Source organism: Herpailurus yagouaroundi, unplaced genomic scaffold, assembly GCF_014898765.1.
Source record: "Herpailurus yagouaroundi ecotype Mexico unplaced genomic scaffold, PumYag 77, whole genome shotgun sequence".
Taxonomy (NCBI): domain Eukaryota; kingdom Metazoa; phylum Chordata; class Mammalia; order Carnivora; family Felidae; genus Herpailurus; species Herpailurus yagouaroundi.
In genome coordinates, this window is record NW_024412388.1 from 6,905,189 (window position 1) to 6,925,633 (window position 20,445).

The window sequence follows — 20,445 nt, forward strand, 5'->3', positions numbered from 1 at the left end:
GCACGGAGAGCATTGGCCTGCTTGGAATTCTCTCTCTCCCTCTCTCTGCCCTTCCCCCTCTTGTTCTCTCTGCCTCGAAAAAAAAAAAACAAAACTTTAAAGAAAGGATAAAAGGAAGAAAGCATTACTTGTAATCCCACCCAAATATATCCACTATTTAAAAAAAAATTTTTTTTAAGTTGGCTTTGTACCCAGCGTGGAGCCCAACATGGGGCTTGAACTCACAACCCTGAGATCGAGACCTGAACAGACACCAAGATTAGGATGCTCAACCAACTGAGGCATCCAGGCACCCCCCAAATATATCCACTATTAACATCTGGGTGCAAACACTTCCAGTCTTTTCTCTACGAATATACACATTATAAAAAATAGAGTCCTACGATGTATAAAGGTACACACATTCCCATTAATATTTTTCTATAGCATATTTTTAAATGTCTGAGCATTTCACTGCACCGATACACTGTGACTTATTTAACTGATCTCCCTGGCAAACACTGAGACTGTCCCCACTCTTTTCTGTGACAAACCCTGCCTTCACGAGGACCTCCGTGTGATCCACGATTATTCCCTTAGCATCAATTCCTAGAAATGGAATCAGTGAACCAAAGAATATGAAAAAAATCTCCAGCTGTCGTTACACACTGCCAAGCTCATTTTTCTTTTAAATGTGCCCACGGAAGACGACTTTGGGAGCTCTCCCCGTCACCTGGTCCTCTGTTCCTAGGAGCAGCATGACCTCACATACGAGCTCGGTCAAATGCCAGTGCCTGCCCCTTTCTTCCTAAAAGTGAGAACTTCTCCCCCTCCTCTCCCAACTGAATTCCTCAGTAAAAATGAGGTCAACACCACCTCCTTGGTGGGCCTGATGGGCACACTGAATGAAGGAAACATACAGAAATGTAGGATGTGCAGGAAGCACCCATGGGGGAAATTCTTTCCATTCTTCCTTCCTAACTGTAAACTGTTCTGCTGATAAAATGTTCACTTAATGCCATAAAAAATCATGGCACTGGAGAGAGAAAATAAATTTTAAACGTTACACTTAAATGTACATAGTTTAAAATATGTCCCAGACCTCCTTCCATGTAGATTTCAGTACGTGACTATTTGGACCCAGAGTCAGGCAACACGGAGAATATTAACCATTAAGATAAGCCAGCAGAGGATAAACTCTTTCGTTTTGCATATTCCAGTTATGTAAGAAATCTAGGTGCTCAATCCTACAGGCTGTCTCAGGCCGGTGGAAAGACGGGGACATGGGAAAACGCCACCCGCAGAGCTGACACCAAGTAGCTCCTGAGGCACAAAATACCCTCTGAGCACGGACAGCTCATTTCAGTTACGGGGGTTTCGTTGCTGGCCAAGCGGCACACTCTTCCTCGGCATTTTCCACGACAGGCATCCATACCTCACCTCTACCTCATTCAGATAAACCAGAAAAATACCCGCAACTATGTGAAGACGGAGGGCAAGGCTTTGATGGGATTCGTAACCACGGGGTCTCTGGATCTCACCTAATGTTTGTGGTAAACAATCTGCTGAGACTCAGAATTAGACGTGAGTGTCCGTAGTTTCGGCTTTCTACTTCACATTTGCCGAAAGCTATTGCTTTATCTGTATTTTTTTCTTCAGTCCTTAGGTGCAAGGACATTCACTGAGCATTTCACTCATTTCAAACTCACTCTACTTACATAATCCTCAACGTGTGTTACAGAAACACTTTCCTCGCATCACCGGCTCCTAAAATGCACATGCATGTAACACTCTGAACGGGCTGTAAGGGGTTTATGTACCTCCTGAAGCCCATCCAGCATGACAATTAGCCAAGGCAGTAACAGCCGTGTCAGAAAGTCAGGGTCTGTTCCGGTTTAGGGTTATAAACAAACCCCCCCCCCCGCCCCCGCCAACACACACACTCTCTTCCATCTGAAAGGGTGTCTCTCGCCCTCACCGAAGACCACCAGGCCCCCTTACCACACAGCCGGTGAAGAGACTGCTCAGAGTAGGTGTCACGGTCACAGCCTTTCCCGATGTGGCCGGTCTCCAGCTCTACCGTCGCCTGCACTGAGGCCACGGGTTCGTCGCACGTCTCCAGGTGGACATTTGGGAAGAGGGCCAAAGAGCCCGTGCCAGGCTCATATTCGATCCTCTTGTTCCATCCTGTGTGGGTCCACAAATCCGGGAAGGAGGGAAGGAGGGAAGGAGGGAGGGAAGGAGGGAAGGAAGGAGGAAGACTCACACTTTAGGGCCCTCTGGTATGTGACGTGTCAGAACAGGTGTGAGAGCAGAAAGGAGAATGAAGCTCACCTTGCCACCCGGGGGTGCAGGTGGGCTTGACGCTGACCTTCACCAAGACGTCTTCCGCTGCCCTTCTCTTCCCGCAATCGTAGGCGGTGATGGTCAGCTTGTACTGGTGTTCTTTCCCATAGTTTAGCTTCTCTGTGTTTTTTATGTAACCTTCCAGAGGGGAAACAAACAACAGTGAGAAGGCGAAGTTGTCCGGAAACACAAAGCACACCTGCTCTGGGGCACCTGGGTGGCTCAGTCAGTTAAGCATCCGACTTTGGCTCAGGTCATGATCTCATGGTTCATGAGTTCGAGCCCCGCATCGGGCTCTGTGCTGAAAGCTCAGAGCCTGGAGCCTGCTTGCGATTCTGTGTCTCCCTCTCTCTCTGCCCCTTCCCCAGTCACAGTCTGTCTCTCTCTCTCTCTCTCAAAAATAAATAAACATTGAAATATTTTTTTTAAATAAAAACACAAAAAACAAAGTACATGTGTTCTAAGTGTTATAAACACGGACACGGAAATCAAAGTGATGCTCGAGATAATTAATGCTCGGTCTTGCTTTCCTGCACTTGAACGCACACTAAATCCATCTTTAAGGGCTGTTGAAACAGAAGGAATGAATGTATACAATTCAACCTCCATTTATTCTTACAGTTTTTCTTCTTTGGTTTTATATGTGCTTTAAGATTAAGTAGTTAACATATGAGAGAATAAAGAAAAGTAATTCCAGTACTTCAAATACTAAATACTAGATGAAGCTTCATGAAATATTTCTTGCTCAAAGATTTACTGTGTGTGTGTGTGTGTGTGTGTGTGTGTGTGTGTGTGTGTGTCACAGAGACAGGAAGAGACAGAGATTCCCTACCCCCACCTACTAGAACAGAAGCCTGCTTCTGAATATGGGTACAGACGTCTGCAAAGTGTTTGCAATGTCCGTAATTTCATCAAAGATTCTGGACTGTGCATTAACAACAGAGACACTGCATCACCATCAAGAGGCCATAACCTAATAAAAAAAAAAGCTGAGCTCCAGCATGAGTTCATTCTGCTCAATTACAAAGGACTGGAGCACCTGGCAGTAAGGCAGAAACCTTCGTCTTCAAGATGAGACAGAAGATCCAAATCTAATGGAGAGCAGAAGACAGACCAACTAAAGGTCAGTCTTTTCAGATGCACTTTGATAGAGAAGTGAGAAGGTACAGATTAAAAACATGTTAGGTGGGGGGTTTTTTATTAGACCTTGGCGGAAGAAGCAAAAATAGGGCACCCAAAAAAAGAACCCATGACTTCAGGTGCCAACAAAAAGGCTTTCAGGGGACAGAGTGAAAAAATATTTATCTGAAACTCATACACCATTAGGTCTCTGCTATGAAAGGAATACTTGTCCCCTCCAAATCTGAATGCTGAAGTCCTAACCCCCAATGTGATATCAGGAGGTGGTGCCTAGGGGAGGAACTGAGGGTTAGATGAAGTCGTGAGTGTGGGGCCCCCATACCGGGATCCCAGAGGGCTCTCTCCCCGCTATGTGAGGACGCAGAGAGAAGATGGCCACCTGGGAACCGGGACTCGGGTCCTCATCAGACACTGAATCTGCCAGCACCTTGATCCTGGTCTCCCAGCCTCCGGAACAGCGCAAACTGTTTACTGTTTGAGCCCCCAGCTCATGGTACTTTGTTACAGCATCCTAAAGGGATGGATGAAGCCGGTCTCCAATCTGAGTTTCGCCGACGTGCAGAACTGCCAATGGACCGTCACCTTGGTGAGGAAGGCCTGTTCCTCTGACTCACCATCTTTGTCGATAGCAAACGGCATGTCTGGAGTGACGACTTCATAGCTGCATATCTGGCTGAACTGGGGGGAGCAGTCAGCGTCCACGGCCTCCACCCTCAGGATGCTGTCATACTGCTTCCCCTCGATGACGGTCGCTTTGTAGGACTTCTCCTTGAACACAGGTGCATATTCGTTCACATCGTTCACCTGAATATGGACAGTTGCTCTGGAAGAAAAAGAAAAAAAGCTGTGTGTTCGGTTTGTTTTTTTAACCCAAAGTACACCAGTTCTGCCCCGTTTTTATGTTTCCTTTTGCTAATATCTTATTTCATGAAGTTTGTATGATGGAGAAAAAAATTACACTAGTCACTGTTGTTATTTTAGCATGGAGAGGACTTCAGAAAGCTAAAATAGGAATTTAAGTTGATTCTTCCAGGTCCTAGGAGTAAGACGGCCGGTAAAAAAAAAAAAAAAAAAAAAAGGCAGTAAAATAAGAGACTTGGAGACTTGGGGTTTTCTTGACAATACGGGACAGGGCATGCAGAAGGGAGATAAACTAGATCAGACAAAATTAGACCCAAAGGAAGAAGGAGTAAGACACAGAAGATGGGAAACGTGGATGGGGAGTCTGATCAGGAGCATGGAAACCAATCCCGTCCTGCTTCTAGGGAATGGAGACGGCTCGCAGCCCACTGTTGCCCATGACCCACTAACTGATCCAACAAACGAAGGTCCTCCAAGCGACCTCAGTGCTCCCTCCCTGGCTGACCCCGTGCTGCCCTTCCACCTCCCCGTCTTGGGCATGAGAAAACTGAGGCACCACAGACTTGGCTACAAAGAGAGGAAAGGGTCAGTCTCAGGGCTATTGATCCGGGCGTGTTTCTGACTCAGACAGGATCTCTGACCCACAGAAGGCTTTTTCAAGGACAACAGTAATGTTGCACGGTGTGAAAAGGATGAGGAGTAGTTCTCTGGCACTCAGCACCCCCAGTGTGCACCAAGACCCTCCACACCCAACGCCGCGCATCCTCCTGACCCTCACGATGGGTCTCGTGGCAGCGTGCCCCTCTCTCCCTAGCCCAGAAGCCAAGTAGAAACCGAGACTCAACAAGACGAAACTTGCCCCATGCCGAAGGGACAGAAAGTGGCGGAGAAAAGACTGGAATTCTAAATCCAGGTCTAGTTCAGAGTCCTGTCTGTTCCACGAGCAGTTCTCAAAGGATATGGATATGAACACGTCCAGGATGGGGCGCCAAAGTCAGCCCGCTCCCACCAGCGTGAACGAATGCCCTGCCCTTTGAATTTGCAGGAAAAAGAAACCTAACAACAAAATATCCTCCTGGAGGAAAAAATGGGCTTTCCCAATTTTCAGTGTAGAGCTCTAGTTTCTGTCATTAGAGTGCTGGGTGGGATAAAACTGCCCATTCATTTGCTTATTCGACAACTAATGCTGCAGGGTAATAAACAGACAGGATTCCTATCCTCAAGGAGCTTACAATTTCAGTGGAGAGCCAGAAATACCTTCTGCCTCATCTCTAAGAACACAGAAAGTCTCGGGGACACAGAAAGAAAGCAAGGGTCAGTACTGCTTTCTTTGCACGCGCTCTCTCTGATCAGCTTACTTACTTATGAGACTTTTTCGCGTTGGCGCCATCCGGCCCCTGGCCGCAGTCATAGGCCTGGATGGTGAATGTGTAGTCTTTCTGTAGTTCACAGTCCAGTTTCTCTTTTGAGCGAATTATTCCCTCGCCAGTGGACTTATCCACTACCACTGCATCAAAGGGGACATTCTGCCCATGAATTTTAAATCCACAAATCTCACCTAGGGAGTCAAAGCAGCGCAGGTTAGAATTTCTGCCGCCCGGAGTCTGCGTGCTCCCCTCCCCCTTCCCGTACCTCCCCCCCCACAGAAAAGAAATGACAACAGTTCGGCAGCCAGGGGTTTAGAGGGTCTGTGGACAAAGCAAGGGCACTGTGCTTGGACAGGGATAAGTTCTGGGGCTTTAGTAAAAAGAAGCATGTTCTCGCTTTCCAAGCAACTTGCTTAACTTTGCATCCATTCATGCAGGAATACAAAAGAGAAAAAGAGAAAACATAGACAGGCATTTCACAGGAGTACTTAGGATGGCTCCAGGGTAAAAGTGGTCTCGTTAGCAAACAGCCATGGCCTGGTAACGCAGAGAAACTGTCCCCAGCTACTGGGGACAGCCGGGCAGCGATTTTGGTTTGGACCAGAGAGAAGGCTAAAATGCAGTTAAGTGTTGAGAGAGGAAGGAGGGTAACATAAAAGGTTCAGCACCGTAATTACAGAAATTCTGTCAAAAAAAAAAAAAAAAGTCAAAAGAAACAAGTCTTCCTGTGCAATGAGCCTGGCTAAAATTAGGGAATCAAAACAAACTACTAAATGAGAAAGGTAGAAATACCAACTTTTCAGGCATCCATTTCAACAGCTATGGTTTACTATGAAGATCGGTTCCATCACAGGGAGGGATTTGCCAGACTTGCCTTGGTTTCCAAAGCTAGCCTATCAGACCTGGGAAACAAGCCTGCCTGGGGACGTCAGGACATCAGCACCTGGAAGTTGGCTCACAAGCTTAATGAGGGGTGAAATCTAGGTTTCCATTCTTGTCGGTGGGAGAACATTAAGTCTTTTGATGTATACGTAGATGTTCAAAAAAAAATGTATTTCATGTAAAAATAAGGCTGCACTCTTCCAAAATTACAACTCTTAGAAAATGGTTACAAAGTGAATCTCTCAAGTTCAATTAAGAAACAAATGTACAGTATTATCCGTACAGTTCAAATGGATGTCTGATTTCTAGATATTTCTAACCAAGGGCTTGGTTACATACAATTTCCATCAATATATTTAAAAATAGAAACAAAGTAGGAGAATAAATCAGGGTAAAATAGCATGACAGTTTCTTCTGTTTAAGGGCTGATTCCCAATTTTATAAACAAAGTTAGTGGGTTAATATTCATAGGAGGGATAGAAAGAACCCTTTATCACCTTCTTTGGTGACTGTCACCTCAAAACTCTCTAAAGGGAGAAAAGATAAACCCGTGTCAGTAATGCAGGAAAGAATAAAGACGGAACAATAAGGAAAAAAGTCAAAGATGCACATATTACACAGAAAAGCTTGACATAAATTCAACCATCAGCTCCGGGCCACTCGTAGACTCCCAACAGCAAAACCGGACCCTCGGCAGCAGAATGTCTCCGAACGCAACTTACCACAAACCGCTATGTAATTTTGAAATTACCCCGACCTATAGATGAAATCTGCTACAAAGATTGATTCGTAAGGCCCTCAGGTGTCGTTTGGACTTTTCTTCTAACCAACACTTTCGCGATAACGGTTCATAAGTAAACATATTTGTTATTTTACAATTTTCAGATTTTTCATTTTCTTTTTTTTTTTTAATTTTTTTTTTTAACGTTTTTATTTATTTTTGAGACAGAGACAGAGCATGAAAGGGGGAGGGTCAGAGAGAGAGGGAGACACAGAATCTGAAACAGGCTCCAGGCTCTGAGCAGTCAGCACAGAGCCCGACACGGGGCTTGAACTCACGGACTATAAGATCGTGACCTGAGCCGAAGTCGGCCGCTTAACCGACTGAGCCACCCAGGCGCCCCCGGATTTTTCATTTTCAAACTAAGTTCTTGCGGCTCGATTCTGGTAACACTCAACTCAGCATGAGACAAGAAGAAACAAAAAACAAACATTTGGAGCAAAGGGTTTGGCTAAATAACAAGGGCTTAAGGAACCCGACCAAGGCAACTAACGCAAGCCACCCCCTCTTGTAACCGAACACGTGCTTCACCGCGACCTGAAACCAGATTCATCGCTAGCTTTGGTGACGCCACAATGATCACGGCTTCTAGTGAAAACGCTGTCCTAACAAGTCCACACAAGTGGTGCCTGCTCGCCCCAGGGCGGCTGCAGACGAGGTGTGACAATGTGCAGGGGCCAGGAGGTCAGGAGGGGACAGAGTCGGCTCGCTGGGGCGTCTTCTCTCCACAAAAAGCCTCGTCGCCTGAATTCTCTTGCCTTTTAATGGCTTTACCATGTATCCGTATACCCACAAACAGGGTTTCAGTTTGCTCGTTTTTAAGGTTTGAAAAATGCTATCGCGTGGCAGGCACCTTCCGTGACTTGCTTTTCCCCTCAGCCTTGTGCTTCTAGGATTCATTCACCCCTGTTGGCGGAAGGCTGCGGCGTATTTCTTTCCACTACTATGTTCAGCAAGAATCCAAGGAGTTGTGGCAGGCCAAGCGCTTGAGACACCGCCTGGCTTAAAGAAAGCACCCAACAAATAAATGTTTGCTCATACTGCAATCATTTTCCATCCTGTGACTATACCGTAATTCCAGTTTCCTGCTACTGAACTTTCTGTGGTAGACATTTTTTTTTTTTTTTTTTTTTTTATTGTTGGGACCGAGAGAGACAGAGCATGAGCGGGGGAGGGGCAGAGAGAGAGGGAGGCACGGAATCGGAAACAGGCTCCTGGCTCCGAGCCGCCAGCCCGGAGCCCGACGCGGGGCTCGAACTCCCGGGCCGCGAGATCGTGACCCGGCTGAAGCCGGACGCTCGACCGACTGCGCCACCCAGGCGCCCCGTGGTAGAGATTTCTAACCACGCTTCCTGCTGTCGCTGTGGGTCTTGTGCTGCCCAAAACGGGAGCCACTAGGCACGTGGGTTAAAATTAAATTTAAATTCGTATTAAAATTGAATAGTATTTAAAAAAATCAGTTTCTCGGGGCACGTGGGTGGCTCAGTCGGTTAGGCATCCGACTCCTGATTTCGTTCAGCTCACGTCATGGCCTCATAGTTTGCGGGTTTGAGCCCCGCATAGGGCTCCAAGCTAACAGCAAAGAGCCTGCTTGGGATTCTCTCTCTCTGTGCCCCTCTTCCACTCACTCTCACTTGTATGCATGCGCTCTCTCAAAATAAACAAACAAACATTAAGAGAGAGAGAGAGAGAGAAACTGGTGATCCAGATCCACATAATCTGAGTTGGCATAACTGACTGACTTGAGGGTGCCTTCCCGACAAAGGCCGCTGCACAGGCTAGTGCAGATTTAAGACCCCAGGATGAGGTATCTGACTTAGATTTAAGACCCCAGGATGAGGTATCTGACTTGGAAAAGGCTACCTACATAGTGCGTTGCTTAATAAAAGTATAAAGACACTCATTCAAGCAATGTCCTTGGGACTGTTTCTGATCATGAGATTATCACGAGAAGCGGAACTGTCTGCCAAAAGATGTACACTCCCTAAATCTCTCCTTCGAGATATGAGGCTGGGAGGAGGGAGGAGAACTCAGAGAGTAGGAAGGCGATGGGGTGTTTTAATTTTTTTCTTAATTTTTTTTTTTTACATTAATTTATTTCTGAGAGACAGAGAGAGACAGAGCACTCCTTGGGGAGGGATAGAGAGAGAGGGAGACACAGAATCCGAAGCGGGATCCAGGCTCCGAGCTGTCAGCACAGAGCTTGACGTGGGGCTCAAACCCACGAACTGTGAGATCATGACCTGAGCTTAACCCACTGAGCCACCCAGGAGCCCCTGGGGTGTTTTATACTTCAGTTGTCCGGGGGAGGTTTCGCTGATAATGTCTGAGTAGAAACCAGAGGGAGCTAAGGAAGCAAGCCACATGCTTATCTAGGGAAGAATTTCAAACAAAGGGGACAGCAAGTGCAAAGGCCCTGAGGCAGGCCTGGGCCTGGCCTGGCTTAGGCACTACTGCAGGGGAGAGAAGGTGAAGCCAGACGAAGATGAGTAATGTGAAGCCATGGTGGCTGCTACAAGAAGTGAAGTTTGTCCTCCAAGTGAGAAGGAATGACTGGAAAGTTTTATGCAGAGAAAAAAAATCAATACGGTTTATATTTTAAAGAACCCAACTGGCTGCCATGGTGAAAATAAATCAAATATAAGCAGGCAAAGGGGCTGTGCTGGCTGGCTCGGTTAGTAGAGCATGGGCTTTTGATCTCGGCGTTTCAAGTTCAAGCCCCATGTTGGGTGTAGAGATTAGTTAAAAATACAATCTTTAAGAAAAAGATATGTGTTATCTATATGGCAAAAATGGTTACTGGAGTAACACAGGCACGGGAAGCTGAAAGCCAGAACCAGGGGTGTGCAGGGTGGTGAGAAACAGTCAGATGCAGGGTGTGTTTTGAAAGTACGGACAATACTGTGGGATTATGAGCGAGAAACCCAAGGATTAATAAATTGCCTTCGGCCAACATGGAAGAGAAGGTCCGGATGGGGGAATGGGAATCCGAGCTTCGGCTGTGAACATGCATGGGTATTACAATCTGTTACAGAATCGCATCTCCAAGGTAGGAATATCCAATTAAAGAATATACATTGTTTCGAAAGTCACCTGTGTCTGGGCTGCTCTCTGAAAGACTGGATCTATTTATAATGAGCACAACAAAAGTGTGTACTTGTCCTTTCTACAAATCCATGCCTGTCTGGAGTATTAACGGAGCTACTTGAATAACGGGCTATACCAAAAGTACGTGGCGCCTCAAGTCCACGGGTGCTTATTAAATCGCTGGCAGGCTGGGTCCTTCTGCCTAGAATGACTTGAAAAACCATCTGGCCAGAGGGCAGCATGGGCCTCACACTCGGGCGGACATGGGCTTTCTCTACCGTGTGACACTGCACATTGTAAGCCTGCCACGCTGTCACCTGCAGACCTGGCGGTATACCCACTTGGCGGGCCCACCTCTTTCTTCACCCACAACCTCAGTTTCAATGAGGGAGACAGGCCCGAGGGCAGCAAGGTGAGGGGCAAGTAAACAAAGGGAAAATACTGCAGCCTTCAGACGAGATGTGGTAAGGGCCAAACACAGGCAGTCTCAGGAGGAAACGTGGGGGATTTTCAGGACCGGCAGGGCTTGGAAACCAGCTGGACGGAGAGAGGGGTCTGGGGTCACTCCCTGGGTTTTGGCTGATGGTACCAGTTAAGGAACTAAGGCCCAGAGGTCTGCTCCACTTATTCTCACCAACTCCCTGCTTGTTTCTTTGCTTAAGTGTTTACAAACATTTTTTTAATGTTTATTTATTTTCGAGACAGAGCACGAGCCGGGGAGGGGGCAGAGAGAGAGGGGGAGACACAGCATCCGAAGCGGGCTCCAGGCTCCGAGCTGTCGGCACAGAGCCCGACACGGGGTTTGAACCCGTGAACCGTGAGATCATGACCTGAGCTGAAGTCAGATGTTTAACTGACTGAGCCACCCAGGCGCCCTTTGCTGGAATATTTTAAGGCCAGACTTTAATGCATACGATATTCATTAGACAGACTTTCGTTAACAGAACTACAGCAACATGGCTCAGCCAACAAAATTAACAATTCCCGACGTATTTTCACAGTATCCAACTACACTCAGTTTACCATCTTCCTCTCCCCAGCCAGGGACCAGGTTGTTACGTGCTGTCCCCATTCTTTTAGGAGCTGATGTTTCAAGTTGTCATAACCCATTCTTCCCTCTTTCCTCCGTCCTTGTACTTACAGCTCTATTAGTTACATACACATGAGAGCTACCTACGTGTATTACACGTGTCCCATGGCATCACACCCCGGGGACTCTGCCCCTCTGTGTTCCCAGGGCTTCTCCCCTGGACTCAGCCTTCCTCAGCCTTTGCAAGGAAGGACCTCTCAAAGTCACGTCTCCCACTCTATTCTTCCTGCCCCGCCCCTTCCCACCCGATTCGGACCACCTACTACCACTGCTCTGCCAGGTAAGCCCGCAGAAGCCCTGCTCTCTTCTTGTACGCAGGGCCCCACCGGCATTCCCGATGACGTCTTCAGGTGTGCTGGCCTCTGAATACACAGACCTCGCTTCCCTGTCATTCCCCAAGAGCATCCGAAATAGTCAAAAGAAGTTTACTGAAGCACTTTTTTTTTTTTTTTTTAAAGCAAACCATAAAAACAGAATGACAGATAAACCCAAGAAAGTATACATTTGACTTCTCCATGTCCAAAGTCATGTCCAGGGTTCCTGGCTCGCAGTGGTAGCCCTCCCTTTCCCATTGAGAAACCTCGGTTTCAGGCTGGCCCTGCCTTCTCTCCACATCTTCTTCCGAACTGGAGTATGGCCCCGCGCTACGCGCGGCACTGGAAGGGTGTCTCTAGCCCGTCCCACGGTCTCCCAGATCCCAGCGAACTCTGCCCTCATACACACTCCTTATGTAAGTCACTAGTGCCGGCTCGGACAGTTAGGGTTCCAAGAGAAAGGGGACTCCGGTGAAAAGCCATCAGCAGCAGCTCGTGGAATTGACTGCACGCCGGGGAAAAGGACTTGGAAACAGCCAGAAGCCAAGGCGGGGACAGAGACAGGACTCCCAGAGCAAAACAGCCTGGGTGGCTGGGACACGACAGCAAACGGTGCTAGTGTCTTGGACCCTCTGCTCAGTGTTCTCGTCCAAGAGGGAAGCATCTGGTCGGCCCAGCCTGGGCTTGTATGCGCTTGGCTGGAAAAGTCGGGGTCATGGACTGTGGGTCCACCAACCTGGACTCGGTGGGAAAGAGGTCAGGAGCCGTTAAGAAGTTGAAAATGGACATGTGCTGAGCAGCAAGTGTCCACCACGATGTCCCTGATAATCCCACTCTTGTCCCTAACCCGCTTCTCTCTATGCGGCCCTGGTACCCATGCTCCCAGCTGGAAGTCCAGGCTGACCCTGATTTTCAGTGACTTCTGACTTCTTTGCTTACTGGTCCAGGCTAATTTCTGGCACAAGCTCACATGTTGCTCAGATCAGAGCAGTTTTCCAAGACGCCTTAAACGTGCCGCTGAGCAACAACCACCACACCCCCAAGGGTCACCCTGCACAACCCGAGGACACCGCCCTGGCGGCTCCTCACTGGCTACAGTAAGGCTCTCAAACGTCAGCGTGCCAAGAACAGCCTGAGGAGCTTGTTAAAAATGTGGTTTGTCAAGCTCCAGCCCCAGAAACTCTGACTCAGTAGCAGCTCTGGGGTGGAGCCCAATAATCTGCATTTTTAACGAGTGCCATCTGATGGTTCCAATGCAGGAAGGCCGTAGTCTACACTTGAGACGGGCCTGTCCCGTGGCTTCCGAACCTCGCTGTCTGGTTACAGATTTCTCAGGCTCTCCTGGAGGCACAGACTCAGCCACGAGGACACCTGCACTGGACGCACGGCCTGGGCGATCCGGACACGGTGTAAACCAACATGCGCAGCACATCCCGTCTACTCAGCCTGGCAGCAGAGATCTCGTGGCCCCGAGCGGACTTCAATCCTCCGCTCCTGTGCAGGGCGCTCACCCCGCCCACTGACCATTCATCCCTCCCTTTGGAAGCCCCTCTGGTTCCCAGCCTTGCTCCTATTTTCCCCCCTACCTGCCCTGCGTTCATAAGCTCCACCCACCCCAACGCCCACTTACTTCTGTACCCTCTTTAACCAACCCCCTGTTGCCTTTTTAGGACGCCAGTCCAGACTGGGTGTTGCCTCTCTCACTGGGTATCTCCACTTGACTCTTTGTCAGTGCTGGTTCTGCTTTCTCATCTAGATTACCGGCTGCTTTGGGAACAAGAACGCACTTTTATGCTTTTTTATATTCTCTAGGAGATCTGGCACGGCTACCTAATATTTACTGATTACTATTCCAGACCTCTCCTGGAGGCATCCAGAATGAATTCACTCTAGTCCATAACTTAACATGGAGTTTCTGTCCTAATGTCCAGATACTTAAAACCATTAACTCAACGGGGGCACCTGGGTGGCTCAGTCGGTTGAGCGTCCAGCTTCAGCTCAGGTCACGATCTCACGGTTCGTGAGTTCAATCCCCACGTCAAGCTAGCTGCTGTCAGCACAGAGCCTGCTTCGGATCCTCTGCCCCCTCTCTCTGCCCCTCCCCCACTTGCACTCTTTCAAAAATAAATAAGACACTAAACAAAAACCGCTAACTCCATGGAGTACTGCCTTATTTTGGGCTGAACCACATGAAATTTCTGGCACTCCATTTTTTCAAATATTTGCTATTTTCAATATACAAAAATGGTGATTTCATTTGGCTTAACTGAATACATCCAACTGACTGCAGCAAAAACGTCTGCCTAGTTGCACATGTTAAAAAAGCTAAAGTGGGTGGTCATGTGCCACAGTCAACCCCACAGGCCTCATCAGGACACATGAGTCACACAAACTGCACAGAATACAGAGAAAAGAATCACAGATCTGTGTTGGTTCTAATTAACTATCAACAAAGATAAAGTTCCCATTCTTGCCCTGAAACTTCTTTCGGATTCTCTTCGTATCATGATTGTTTCATCTCATAGGTTACCCGAACTCCGTCTGGGAAGGCAGGAAAAGAATGCTGAGATGGAACCGGCTTGTACAGGGAAGAGCCTGAAAACAAGGGGCAGGGGCGGAGAGGGAAGCCTGGGCTTGTCATACAGGCAGTGAGGCGGGAGGACGGTCAAAACAGCAGCACCACGGCCTACACGGTATGGGCTCTTAACTCAAATATATCAAATATAGAATGTATGTATATTTGTGTGTATATATACAACAAATGTATCAACTACACAATATATTTTCATACCCACGTCTACTCAGGATATTAGCAGATTAAGGAAAAGGGGTGAGTAAGGACCTGACTCATCTTAATTTCCTAAAATAGCTGCCAAGTACCGAGACTTTAGCCTCTTGATTTCCCCCATGAAAACAATCTGGCTAGACAGACCCTGTCATCGTTCAACACGAATGCCTGATTGGCGACAGTTTACAACGCACTCTAGAGACTAAGCTTCCGATGTTACACATGTATTTATTTGGGGGCTTTGACGAGTTACCTCTGGTGGTTACGTTACTCACACTCACATCCCGTGATGGGACACGACTGTGAACCGGGACGTCTCCAGACTTTTCAAGGTAACGTCAGGGAAGCGCACAGGGTGAATGTGTGAACCCACACTGGAGTCAGACCGTCTGGCTGGAAGGCAGCCCTGTCGCTTACGAGCTGTGCCATCGTGGGCAAAGCCGTTCGTGCCTCCTACGGATTCTGTGGGGCACAACCACCCCACCCCCCATGCTGGCCCGGGGGGATGGGGATTAAATGAAGAACAAGGCTGCCATGCCGCTGACGGACACGCTCCATCCTCCCTGCCTCATCAGGGAAGCCGGGAGTAGCCAGAGTGCCTCCTGTAGGGGACTGTTGAGAAGAATCCGAAGAAGTAACCCACGTAAAGCCCTTAAAACAGGCTCCGCCACACTGTTAAGAGCTCAGCAAGTGTTGGATGCCACCGCCACCCCCCCCCCAGCACCCTCATGGGGATAAATCAAATTCAATGTCATTACCAAAATCAATCTAAGATCAAAATAAGCCTCCAGATCTGGCCTCTGCCTTACCCAAAAGACTACCTAAGAAAGTTAGTGAGAAAATAGAACACTATGAAGACTATCACAGAAAAACGCAAACATATCTCTCACAGAATGTTAAACACAAATGTATTTTTTTAAGATTCTATTACTAATAACAATAGCAGCAAACACTGTATGTATGGAGCACTTATTATGTACCAGGCATTGTTTCAAGCTTTTCACATTCATCAATAAATAAGCTAATAATCCCAGCATCCCATGAGGTACGTGACATTGCTATCCTTGTTTTACAAACGATCAAACTGAGACACAGAGACGGTGAGCAATTTGCCCAAGGCCATCCAGCCAGGAGTGGCAAAGGCAGGACTCAAGTCTGGGCCAGCAGGGTCTGTTCCTGATGCATCTGTCGGCTCCGGCCTCATGGGGGCAGTGTTGTGTGCTGCAGCTGGACAGGTACCAGGGCAACAGAGGAGGCACACAGCTGCTCACCCTGGGGCAGAGGGACAAGGGCTATGCTTTAGTGGGAGTACAGACTCCACGCCCAGGTGCACACCCAAGTGCAAGGAAGACCTACGTCCACGCAAAACCTGGTGCGCTAATGCTCAGAGCAGCAAGATTCGTGATGTCCAGAAAGTGGGAACCGTCCTAATGTGCGTCGGCCGATGAACGTATAAGTGGGAAATGTGGTCTGTCCATACGATGGAATATTATTTGGCAATAAAAAGGAACAAAGGCCGGATGCGTGCTATTCCTGAAGCACGGGTGAAGCTTCAGACTACCATGCTAAGTGAAAGACACTAGGCACAAAAAAATCCAGAATAGGCAAATCCACAGACACAAACTAGATTAGTGGTTGCCAAGGGGATGGGGAGATGGGGAGTAGCTGCCACTAGGTGCAAGGGTTTCTTTTCGGGGTGAGGAAAATGTTCTGGAATTAAATAGTGGTCGGGGTGCCTGGGTGGCTTAGTCAGTTAATCATCCAACTTCGGCTCAGATCATGATCTCACGGTTCGTGGGTTCAAGCCCCATGTTGGGTTCTGTGCTGACAGTTCGGAGCCTGGAGCCTGCTTCAGATTCTGTGTCTCCCTCTCTCTCTGCCCCTCCCCTGCTCGAGCTCTGTCTCTCTCTCTCTCTTTCTCAAAAATAAATAAACATTAAAAAAATTATTTTAAATAGTGGCTGATGGTCGCACACTCCTGTGAATATACTAAACCCCTGGGAACTGTATACTTTAAAAGGGCTGCTTTTTAATATGTGGACTATATTTTTTAAAAAGAATATAAGAATAACTGCTTCCCCATGAAAATCTCCAGAAGGAAAGAACTGACTTACCTAACTATGGCAAATGCAATCCAATTAGCACTATGACTTGACTCTACGTTGCTTCTCTTTATAGTTTTTAAAAATCTCAACATGTAACTTTTGCACATCAACAAAAAACAGCTGGGAATCTCGTAAAAACATAAAACTTTGTAAGTATTATTTCACTCATGATAATACATTAGGTTTTGATAAATGATACAACAGCATTAAATCAAATGAGAAAGAAAAAAATAAACGGCACTTTATTAACAGGACTTTTTCCTTCAAAGTTAGTACTCAAGGTCTATTTCACTTCCTGCTTCCCTTGCAGCATCCTGCGGTGCCTCCCAGGGCCTCCTTGCAGCAAAGAGCCACTTGCCGGGCTCAGAATCCTGCCTCTCACACGCGCTGACAGATAAGGTCACCGCTCTGTGTCCCAGCTTCCTCTCCTGAAAACGAGGATGGCAGTCAGCCCCTGCGTTCGCTTTTGTTCTGTTTGTTGACAACGACTTGTGCAAGAGCACAAATAAGTCCTCTCTTGCAAGCCAGAACTCACTGTGCAGTTGCTACAGGGGAGAAGGAACAAGGTACCGAAAAGAGGTACAGTGACGGTGGGGGTGCCCGACGACCGCGAAGGGTGGGTCCGGGACTGCAGAATCACTGAAGGCAGGGGACATAAGGGAAATCTCAGCTACACTGAATTAGTATTCTAATTTTAATGCTGGCATGAAACAAAGATGCCTTCTTTTCTCAGGTTTTTCACCGGAGAATACAATGTCTGCACTTAAATGTACTGGAACATCCCCAGAATCTGTACAAGTCTAGGGGGTGAGAGTCCAGGGGTGAACATGGTTTGAACGTCTTCGTGTTAAGAGGGTGTCTGAAACTGAGAACAAGGCAAGATCCATCTGCTCTGACCCAAAATGTGGGGGGATGTTTGAAGGATCCCCATCTTCAAGCGGAGATCAAAGGAGCCCGACAGGACAAACCGTGGGCAGACGGTGACAACAGTGGACCTAGCAAAAGTTCTTTTTAAAAGGGCTATTTTGAAGATTATGATTCTGACTTCAGAGGAACTAAGCTGATCGGCAGTGGAAGGAATCACATGTAAAGTTCCTTAAATATAAAAACGTATTGACTTTAAGAATAAATCAATAAATAAAACAGGGATGGCAGGAAGCATTCTCACCTCCTAAGATTGTTGCAGATTAAACAGAAATTTGTAGAGCACTTAGAACACTGCCTGGAACACTGCAAAGGCTTTATTTATTTATCATTTTTTTTTATGTTTATTTTTGAGAGAGAGAGACACACACACACACAGCACTAGCTGGGGAGGGGCAGAGAGAGCGGGAGACACAGAATCTGAAGCAGCTCCAGGCTCCGAGCTGTAGCACAGAGCCCGACGCGGGGCTCGAACTCACAAACTGTGAGACCGTGCCCTGAGCCGAAGTCGGGCACTTACCCGACCGAGCCACCGGGGCGCCCCTGCAAAGGCTTTAGAAACGTCCCCTATTCTCAGTAACACGGCAGGAGGGAGCTCTGGACACAGCGGGTGAACGGCTGGTACTTCACTGCGAGGCCTCAGGGAGTGAATCTAGCACCCCGGGCTGCAGTCCTCTCAGCATTTATGAAATGTCAGAAACGGGTAAGTCCACTCAAAAGCGTAAGCCAGGGCATCCGATAAGGTTATTCACACAGCACTAAACGTCACACCCCCAAGGAGGCACCGTGCATACTAACTTCGTAGCACACATGGGTCGCCCGTGTGTACGTGTATACACACAGACACCCTGAAACCCAGGCAGTTCCGGGGAAAGCGATATGCGATGCTAACATGGTCTTAAATCTAGGAGCAAACAAAACCAACCACCTCCGTGGACAAACACTGCGCGTGCTCACAGCACAGAGCGCTTCCTCGGAGTCCTGTCCGTCTCACTGGGTTTCTCTGGAAAAACCAATAAACAAGTAAAACTAACTGGCCTCAGGTTACGTCCCTGAAAATGGGACACGGCACTCGAACAGAATGAAGAACAAATTCATTTTTAAAATAGCTCTTCAGAGGGCACCTGGATGGCTCAGTCGGTAGAGCATCCGACTCTTGATCCCAGGGTCGTGAGTTCAAGCCCCATGTTGGGTGTGGAGCCCGTGTAAAAAAAAAAAAAAAAAAAAAAAAAGCTCTTCAGAAATGACCTCACATTCATTTCCCTCAATTTACCACAGAAAAATTAACGTATGATAGAATGTGTGCGAGTTAATTGAATTTTCCTTATCTGTCCGTAGGCAAAGAGAACAAACACCCTCTTTCGTGTGAGAAACTGTGCTCTGGAGAAGTATCAGGCAAACACTAGTCTTTAAAAATTAACATCACAACGTCAGTTTTGATCCTGAGACAGAGGGTGAAGTAACCCTTTTTCCCACCAGCTAAGGAAGCTACTAAGGTCACTGCGTAAAAGCAAGAGCATTCTGACTTGGAAAGTGCTATTTAATGTTGTTACAAAGCAGACAACCTCCAAAGCAATCCTAGAGATCTCTTATGAACACCCAGGTTACAATCTTACGAGGCGACTCAAATTAAAAATTTACTGAAAGTAAAACCTGAGCCAGAAAGATTCTTCTATGAACACGGCTCCAACTTTTCAGCTTAGCCTCTTCCGGTACCCAAAATCCAAGCAATGCAAGGACAGTCCAGGGCGCAGTTTATCTAGGTCCTTGCCACTTACGACCCAGCAGCACTAGCGGCCCCAGGTCAGAAAGGCAGATTCTCAGGTCCCCCCCCAGACCCACTGTAGCCAAATCTGCATTTTTGTGTGTGTGATGCCAGGAATTACGGGGCTTTTAGGAAGTAAAGAGGACACTCAACGTTACAGAGATTCAGGCGGACCCGAATCCGCATTTTTAACACAATCCTCAGGTGCTCTGTGCGCACACTGGTCTGAGGTGCACTGGCCTAAGTGTTCCTGTTTCCGGTCACACCCAGGAATTATACAAGGATGCAATGAACGTTTTGCTTTCCAAGAAGTACAGGCTTTTTTTTTCAGCTGCTCCAACTATTAGAATTAAAAGGAGAAAATGCAGCACGAAGGAGCCACAAACACCTCTTAGCTATCAAGACATTTCCAGGGAGGCTCAGAAATGGTCCGAGTGGGGTGTGTGAAATGCTTCGCATCCAGTCGGGACTTTCGGGGAGAGAAAAGCCACGTTCGTACCTGCGAACCGCAGAGGTGCGTCTTTATCCAGGGCGATCAGCGGAGGGTCGAGGAGCACCGCGTTGTCGTTTTCTGTGACGATGCCATGATAGGTGGGCTCGAGCCATGGCTTGTGCTTGTTAACTGGGTTTAGAAAGAGAAGAAGAAGAAAGGAAATAGACCGGGTCAGAATTATTACTTTTACTCAACTGCTTTTAAAGACATACGTCTATTACTAAAATAATTAAACCTCTCACTAGCCTGGAAGGCAACACTTGTATCTGTTGTTGCAAAGTTTCGTATCAAGACGCTGAAGGGGTCAAACTGTGAATTCCAGAGTCAGTGACGTAGAAACTGAGTCTATGGAGCAACCGGAAGTAAGAAATAAATTGCTCTAGAGGCGCCTGGGTGGCTCAGTCGGTTGAGCGTCCGACTTCAGCTATGGTCATGATCTCATGGTTCGTGGTTCGAGCCCCGCGTCGGGCTCTGTGCTGACAGCTCCGAGCCTGGAGCCTGCTTTGGGTTCTGTGTCGCCCTC

At 47.6% G+C, this 20,445-nt stretch overlaps 1 protein-coding gene across 1 annotated transcript in view; it reads right to left on the minus strand.

The window, feature by feature from the left end:
- Positions 1–20,085, minus strand: part of CLSTN1 (calsyntenin 1) — a gene marked incomplete at its 5' end in the record, with an annotated part of 43,096 nt that extends 23,011 nt beyond the window's left edge. The window contains 6 exons of the mRNA XM_040471512.1: positions 1,981–2,166; positions 2,314–2,463; positions 4,080–4,288; positions 5,689–5,884; positions 7,073–7,102; positions 19,929–20,085. Of these exons, the coding sequence (XP_040327446.1) occupies positions 1,981–2,166; positions 2,314–2,463; positions 4,080–4,288; positions 5,689–5,884; positions 7,073–7,102; positions 19,929–20,085 (928 nt within the window). The remainder of the gene's footprint in view (positions 1–1,980; positions 2,167–2,313; positions 2,464–4,079; positions 4,289–5,688; positions 5,885–7,072; positions 7,103–19,928) is intronic.
- Between the last annotated feature and the right edge of the window lie 360 nt (positions 20,086–20,445).